This window comes from Mandrillus leucophaeus, unplaced genomic scaffold (assembly GCF_000951045.1).
Source record: "Mandrillus leucophaeus isolate KB7577 unplaced genomic scaffold, Mleu.le_1.0 Scaffold50, whole genome shotgun sequence".
Lineage (NCBI taxonomy): Eukaryota > Metazoa > Chordata > Mammalia > Primates > Cercopithecidae > Mandrillus > Mandrillus leucophaeus.
Window position 1 is genome coordinate 4,279,087 of NW_012105365.1, and position 8,970 is coordinate 4,288,056.

The 8,970-nt window shown below is 38.8% G+C and overlaps 1 protein-coding gene across 3 annotated transcripts in view; it reads left to right on the forward strand.

Moving 5' to 3' along the window:
* The window catches only part of ABCB4 (ATP-binding cassette, sub-family B (MDR/TAP), member 4), a 69,344-nt gene that overhangs the window by 29,661 nt on the left and 30,713 nt on the right, over positions 1–8,970 (forward strand). For all 3 annotated transcript variants that reach the window (XM_011996045.1, XM_011996046.1, XM_011996044.1), the window contains exon 14: positions 7,875–8,036. In XM_011996045.1, coding sequence (XP_011851435.1) covers positions 7,875–8,036 — 162 coding nt within the window. The remainder of the gene's footprint in view (positions 1–7,874; positions 8,037–8,970) is intronic.

Here is an 8,970-nt window from a genome sequence, read left to right on the forward strand (position 1 = left end):
ACTTTTCTGGAAATAAAGTTCAACTCTGTACTTGTTTATTTCTTGCACATGGGCTATTGCAAGACTACTTCTGACCAAAAGTAGTCAAATTAAAAAAAAAATATATATATATATATATATTTAAATCCGGTTACCCAGACACTGGTCCAGCTGCAAACTAATTCAAAATATTCACCCTATTTTGTAGGCACATAATCTTTATCTATTCATGTAGGTGACCAGGTACTTTTCTGGAAATAAAGTTCAACTCTGTACTTGTTGAAGCATATAAATAAGCAATTCATTTTAAGGGTGCTGAGTTCATCTGTCTAGCTCAGATATTTCTAAGTCTCTCATTAGCATCTTTACTAAGTTGAAGTATCACAGAAAGGACCTTATCTTAGTACACTTTTGGGGTAATGCTGATGTCATCTGTATTAACAACACAATGTAAATACCAGAGTCAGATGACACCATAGAAATTAGTTTCAAACACATAAATATCATAAATATATTTGATTTAAGACAGTTTAGTAATAACATGTGTAAGTTCCTTAAGGAATTCTATCGGAACCACCTCTTACAATTTAAGAGACAAGCTGCATGAACCTTATTTCCTCAGGAAAATTTATATGTGAATCCTGAGTTAACAGAACTCCCTTGTATGCTGTAAACTGTAGTTAGTTAATGCTTCATGGTTTATCAGCTTAATATCTTGACTCTTTTTGTTGTATTTTAAGACAGGGTCTTGCTCTGTCACCCAGGCTGGAGTGCAGTGGTATGATCACAGCTCCCTGCAACCTCCACCTCCTGGGCTCAAGCCATCCTTCCACCTCAGCCTTCTGAGTAGCTGGTACTACAGGTGTGCGCCACCACACCTAGCTAATTTTCGTATTTTTGGTAGAGATGGGTTTTTGCCATGTTGCCCAGGCTGGTCCCAAACTCCTGACTTCAAGTGATCATCCTGCCTCAACCTCCCAAAGTGCTAGGATTATAGACATGAGCCACTGCACCCAACCAATATATTGACTTACTTTATATAATTTAATAATGATTAATAAGACAATAGTAATTATTCCTTACAAATTCTTGCACTGAATTATATTGCTTTTGTGTGTATTAAATCACGATATGAAGGAGTCAAAATACAATGCATGAGAGACTGGTATATGGCTGGTTATTCTGAAGTTACTTAAAGCAGGACATTATAAAGTAATACATGCATAAGTTAAACTATTAATTCTAACTTAAAAATATAATTAGACATTCATGTATTGACATAGACTTTTTAGAGTAGAGTCGGGTAGAATGAGAGATATATTTACCAAAAAATCAAAAACAAGGAAGAGTCCTATTCAGCCCTGGAGTCTAGGTTCCAATCATTTCCAGGATACAGATATTCAATATACAATATTAGTTCTTGCTGTGCTAAAATAATAGAATTATTGGAGATGACCAGTATGTATTGCTTTTCATAATATGACCTCTGCCAGAAAAACTGTGATCTCACAAGTTTTAGTATGTATTTGGACAAGTCACTTCATTCAATTTTAGCAGTTTCTTTGTGTTCCATAGGATCATAGCACACTCCTTAGTTGATAACCTTTTATATATTTACTTTAAAAATAGCTGATGAACCACTCATAACTTTATAAAGTCTCCAAGAAAAGCTATTAGCAGCTTAGGGTAATGGTTAAGGGCGCAGGCTTTGATGCTAGGCTGGGGTTGGAGTCCTGGCTCTGTTCTTTTCTAGCTGTGTCCTTGGGCACATTAACTAACCTCTCTAAGCCTGAGACATGTCTAAAGTAATGGGGGAAGAGGGGACAGAAATAGTATCATAGGATTATTTAAAGAATAACCAAGATACTACATGTAAATTTATTAGCACATGCCTAGCACATAGGAAACACTTGATATTGTTGGCTGCTGCTATTATTATGGTGATTACCATTACAAAGATTATTATTATTATTATTTTGGTTGTTAAATTGGTTACCTATTGCTACGTAACAAACCATCGTGAATCCAGGCTTAAAACACTTTCATGTATTGGCTGAGTAGATCCCCTGTTCTTTCCACCTGAGCACATGGCTGCATTTACCTGGAGGGCTGGCTTCATTAAAATGGTCTATGGTGGCCTCACTCACATGCTGGCTGTTGGCTGGCCATCTCAGTTCTCCATGTGACTTCTCACACTCATACAATAGGCTAACCTGGCTTCCTTACATGAAAGTTTCAGGGCAGTGTACCCAGAGAGCAAAGACCAATGCGTGAAGTGTCCAGAGGATTAGACTCCAGAACTCATCTTGTTGGTCACATCAAGTCACAGGCTAGCCCAGATTTGAGGAGAGATAACAGACTGTGCCTCTTAATGGGTGAGCAGTAAAAAATCTGTGACCATGTTCAATCTTCTACAACATGCCCTCTGTCACAATTATTTACATTTCTTCCATATGCAAAAGAAGATCACCTCTTCCTCAGACCGTCAAAATTTTCATACAGTGATAGCATCTGGCTCAAAGACCAGTGTCTGAAGATGTGCATGTGGTCTAATACAGATGAGGGTCTTCATTTTCAGCTCATCTTGACCCAGAGACCTACAAAAAAGACAAGTTATCATCAACACATACTCTCAACATAGAGTTGCGGTGCAGGGACAGGATAATCATAGCAGATACTCATTCAAACAGGAAGCTCATAGCAGTCCTTGGCCACAGCGATTCTGACATGCAGCCAATTACCCCACTACTCCAGGGAAATGGAATGTTTCTTGATTAAGGCCTGATTCTGTTCCCCAGGAGTGGGTTCCCTAGTCTATTGTTCTCTTTAGTTCCAGGGTCTTTTACCTTCCCTCTGAGAGGACTTTCCTTTCTCATAAGAAATGGTCTGTGTCTGCAGCTGAGTGGCTTTCTTAGCATGTTTCTGCCCGTAGAAATTTAGGGCCCTTTTCCTTTTGTACTTTTTTCAGTCTCTTTTAGACTAAGCTGAAGGACTCTCTGAAAGACTTTGTGAGTTTACTTAGAATCTAGCTGTCATTTATTCAATGAAGTTGTGCCTATATATTTTATTTTGAGACAGGCCCCTCTCTTCTTTGGGCTGCAAGTGAATCTGCCATCAGAAAACTCTCAAAGAGTTTTTAAGGCTTTGTGTGTGTGTGTGTGTGTGTGTGTGTGTGTGTGTGTGTGTGTGTGTGTGTGTTTGTAGCTGAAAGTGTCTACTAGGCTCTGCCTAAAATCTTTCAGAGATTTTTGCTAAAAATCTTATACCCACACACTGATTTTTGCCCTAATTTCACTGGATGACTAACAACTTCACTTTCCAACTGAGTACTGGGGTCTGCTATATTGTCTTTAAATTGTCCTTGTAACTAAGTAGCTCATTCTTTAGCTGATCATTCTCTTCCCAAATCTCATTGTACACAGCTAGGGGAATCCACTTGTCTCTCCTAGAGATGTCTGGAATCTCCTCAGCCAGATATACAGATTCATTAAATAAAATGTCTTTCTTCCTAGTCACTGCAGGAAATATTTTTGTCAAGTTTTCCAAGGTTACATAATGAAGGTACTCCTTTTCTATCCTCTTTACTCTTCTTTCAGTCTCCACTAACAATATTATCACCTTCCTTTCAACCACCACCTACCACTCAATCCCAAAGCCAGTGTCACATGTTTTAGGTTTTTGTTACAGCAGCATCCCAGTGTAATTACTAATTTCCATACCAGTTGTTTTAAGCCAAGAATTTAGTGGCTTAAAATACAAACTTGTATTGCCCACAAATTTGTGGGTTGGTAAAGTGGTTTTTCTGTTGGTTTTCCTAGTCTTACATCAGCTCAGGGTCACCTGGGCTGGAATGTTCAAGGTGGCTTCACTCACATGCCTGGCAGTTGGGGATAGCTGTTGCCTAAGGCAGGTTGCTTTTCCTCTCCGAAGTCACTTATCCTCTAGGAGGCTAGAGAAACTTCCTTTCACTGCGGTTCCAGGGTAACATCTGAAGATGGCAAACAGACGAGCTGTGTGAGATCCCTTGAGGCCTGGGCTCCAGAAATTGTAGAAATCAATTTCTTTACATTTTCTTTGTCAAAACAAGTTACAGGGCCTGCCCAGATTTGAGGAGGCAGAGAAATTGACTCCAACTCTGTACAGCAGAAGCCGCAAAGTGTTTGTGGCCATATTAATCTGCCATAGTTGCTATGAACATAGTTTATAATCTACACTAATTGGCTCCACACTGCAAGGTAACTATGCTAATATTTTTACAGACAATAAACCATACCTTTAAAGATAAACCCTTTATGACTATATCCCCAAAGATGATACCAATCAGTCAGTTAGCCAGTCACTCTAATTTACAAGCCAACTTTCTTTTTAATGATGAAAAGTTGAATTTCATAAATTGTAGTCTTGCTTCTGAGGACCATAAGGATATATCACTATTATATCTACTGTTATTTCTACCCAATTACCCATCCTGGAAGAATAATATTTTTCTTTTGTGGATCCTTATACATTGATCAGTTCTTCCTTGTGTGGCACCAGCTTACTGTAGTTAGCTACTTATTTTTATGCCACCCCCAGGAGGTAGAATTAATAAAAAGATTCATATTTGAATCTCTACAGCAGCCCAGTGCCTTGCAGATAGTAGAGGCTAAATATTTACTAAATTGAATATGATGGTCCAGCTCATTGAGAAAATATGTCTACATTAAAATAATATTTCTTTTTTGAAACAGAGTCTCGCTCTGTCTCCAGGCTGGAGTGCAGTGGTGTGATCTTGGCTCACTGCAACCTCCGCTTCCCAGGTTCAGGCAATTCTCCTGCCTCAGCCTCCTGGGTATCTGGGACTACAGGCACATGCCACCACACCCAGCTAATTTCTGTATTTTTAGTAGAGATGGGGTTTTCCCATGTTGGCCAGGATGGTCTCAATCTCCTGACCTGATCCGCCCGCCTCGGCCTCCCAAAGTGCTGGGATTACAGGCATGAGCCACAGCGCCCGGCCCTAAAATAAATTTTAATAGTGATGACCATATTAGCTTTTGACTCTACAGATAGCAACTATTTGTCAAAATAATTAAAATGCTATTAAATATAAGATCTTGAAGAAATATATAACAGCAGATTTGGTATTTTGACTCTTTTAAAGAAAGTCAATACAGTTTCATACCTACACGCACACTCCTGATCATGGCGTTATCATACAAGAACAGGAAAAGAAACAAAATGGTGGCTGGGCGCAGTGGCTCACCCCTGTAATCCCACCACTTTGGGAGGCTGAGGCGGGCAGATCACGACGTCAGGAGATTGAGACCATCCTGGCCAACAAGGTGAAACCCCGTCTCTACTAAAATACAAAAAAAAAAAAAAATTAGCTGAGCGTGGTGGTGGACACCTGTAGTCCCAGCTGCTCGCGAGGCTGAGGCAGGATAATCGCTTGAATCCAGGAGGCAGAGGTTGCAGTGAACCAAGATCACACCACTGCATTCCAGCCTGGCAACAGAGCAAGACTCCATCTCAAAAAAAATAAAAATAAAAAAAGAACCAAATTGGTGATGCTGTGGTGATTTTTATAAAAAGATTCCAAAAGGTTTCATTTTGATGCTGTTTTACCAAAGTTCCAGAAAGGCTAGTAGATTAGTCCTCCCTTTGTTTAGGCCCGCCTTTCATCCCTGCACATCCCAAATTAGTCCAAGGTCTAAATTTCATAATAGTTGGTGTACCTAAATCTAGGATATTTATTTGCCAATGTCCTGTCATCATCAGGATGTCTGGGAGCTCTGGAAAAAAAAACTCTTTTGTGTGTGTCAAAGCTCTACTTTGGCCAACTTCTCTTGGTCAAAGGTGACAGTTGCTTACTTTTAAATTGATGAACACATACTTTATTTCTTTCACATAGCAATCATTCACTCATGCATCTGATTCCAATTCCTTTGTGTATATATGTTGACATATCATCAACCTATTATCATTATCATGATAATATAGTCATTGTTAGCAATTTATTCATCACTATTAGCATTGTGAATATAATTACAGTAATCAAATTATTTCTTATATGCTTTATTATATATGGACTAAACCCAGCTTCCATATAAGTAAATATTTGTGAGTGCTTCTTTGGGGCTTATATACTAAAAATGAAAGAATAGTCTTAAATGTTGTCCAAGAGAGCTGTATTCTAGCCTCTCTCTCTTTTCAGTGATTTTTCTCTTTTATATTTACTTAAAAACAATTGATTCATCTGGATTTATTTTAATGTAAGGACTAAAATAGAAATAGCACATTACTTTATTAAGTGGCTACACAATTGTCCCAATACCATTTATTGTATAATTCACCTTTTCTCCACCAATAGGTAGTACCATATTTATTATAATTAAATTCTTAAATGGTTTATGTCTATTTCTGGACTCTCCATTTGGTTCTGTTGATCAAATTACCCATTCACATGCTGGTTTTCCCTAGATTTTACTATTTTAATTGCTGTAGCTTTTTATGTACTAATATCTGTTTGAGATATTTCCTTCTCATTACTCCTCTCATTGACTTCTTTTTCAGAATTTTCATGGCTATCTTAAAAAAATTGATATACAAATCACATGCCATAAAACTCACCCCTTAAGAATATACAATTTCAGGGTTTTTAGAATATTCACAAGGTTGTGCAACCATCACCACTATCGAATTTCAGAACATTTTCACCACTTCATTAAGAAACCAGTCACCCTGCATTCCACCCTCACTCTAGCCCTTGGCAACCATGAATCTACCTTCTGTCTCTATGAATTTGCCTATTCTTAGATATCTCACATAAATAAAATCATACCATGTCTCATCTTTTGTGACTGGCTTCTTTCACTTAGCACAATGTTTTTAAAGTTCATCTATGTTGTGACGTGAATCAAAATGCATTCTATTTTATGGCCTAACAATATTCCATTGTATGGATATACCACATTTTTTTATGTTTGCCAATTGATGAATATTTGGATTGTTTCCACTTTTTGCCTATTATGAATCTAGCCTCTCATTTTTAATTTATATGTTAACCACTTAGGTGAATTAGGCTATTCTCTAATAACCATCCTAATGATGTGGTTTGATTGTCTCAGAGTAGGACTGATCTTAAGCTATTGGGTAAAAGGGCTAATGAGTGTCAGAAAGAGTAGCTATTACTAATGACATAATATCAGTACTTTTATTGGCATTATCTAGGATTTAAATGCCCATTTATAAATCCACCAAGCAAACATATGAGGCCACTAAACTAGTTAGACAGGTGATTTGTAGATTTTTAGCATGCATAAAAATCACCTAGCGCACTTGTTAAAGAGCAAAGTTACTTGCCTTACTCCAAAGATTATGCTTTGGATGGTTTTGAACCATAATTTTAACAGTCCTGATCCCAAGGTACATTTTCACCTGAACTGCCTGCTTTCAGTTCATCAGAATCAGTTACGATCAGGTTCCTAAAAAGGGACCCTACAGCAGTGCTCTGGAAAAGGCTGTCACTTGGCAAAAACTTCCCTAAAATATTTCTGGTAATGTCTCTAACATTCCATATAACTTAGAGCTAGGGATTCTCAGACAAGTGTGAAAACACTGAAGAAGGATCAAACCCCTGTTTTTCTTAAGTAAACACTGACACTACCATGGGTTTCTGGAGAAATCATCCATCCTGCTACTGAAGGGGTTAGCCACTTGTCTGGTCCCAAACTCAAGTCTGACTTTAATTTTTCATCAAGAGTGATGCCTTTGCCATAATCACACAAAGATCTGGAGTATAAACTACTCTCTAATCATCTACAAACAGCATTCATACAAGTGCTTAACTGTGCATGTTAATTGACAGTGTGCCAATACTGTAACCCTGATGCATCACATTTTTGTTCTTTTAGGCCAGAGAAGGCCGGACCACCATTGTGATAGCACATCGACTGTCTACGGTCCGAAATGCAGATGTCATTGCTGGGTTTGAGGATGGAGTAATTGTGGAGCAAGGAAGCCACAGCGAACTGATGAAGAAGGAAGGGGTGTACTTCAAACTTGTCAACATGCAGGTACTTGCTTTTCAGGAAATTTTTCTGCTAGATGCTCCTCAATATAGTGTTCTTTAAATAATAAAATATGATCCAATGATTGCTATACTGAGCAAGAAGAAACTTCAATGAGACGCCTAGAAGTGTATATCTGAGACTTTAAATCAGAATCTGTAAAGAGGTGGCAGGTGAGAAAATAGGGGAAAGGGCCAAAAACATCATGGATATATTCCTTAGGACAGAGATTCCTAATTACCTGGGGAATATGGTCAAACTAAAAGGTCCTTTCTACCATAATGGAATGATCAGAGTTTTGGGAGTCAGAGGATGAGAGAAGTGTTTCACACTTGTCTAAGGAGTCCTGACTCTGAATTATATGGAATGCTAGAGACTTTACCAGAGACATTTTAGGGAAGTCATTGACAAGTGACAGCCTTTTCCAGAGCACTGCTGTAGGGTTCCTTTTAATGAGCCAGGATCTCTAGTGGTTGAGGGAGGTCTCGTGTGATCTAAAATTGTTTCCCAGATGATCCTAATAAGACCATCATCAAGATTCATGGCTCTAGGAAGTGAATAGTTTGTCTTTTAAAAGGAAAGAGCAGGCTGGGTGCAGTGGCTCATGCCTGTAATCCCAGCACTTTGGGAGGCCGAGGTGGGCAGATCACCTGAGGTCAGGAGTTTGAGATGAACCTGGCCAACATTGTGAAACCCCGTCTCTACTAAAAATACAAAAATTAGCTGGGCATGGTGGCGTACGCCTGTAGTCCCAGGTACTTGGGAGGCTGAGGCAGGAGAATCACTTGAATTCAGGAGGTGGAGATTGCAATGAGCTGAGACCACACCACTGTACTCCAGCCTGGGTGACAGAGCGAGACTCCATCTCAGGGAAGAAAGAAAGAAAGAGAGAGAGAGAGAGAGAGAGAGAAAAGGAAGGAAGGAAGGAAGGAAGGAAGGA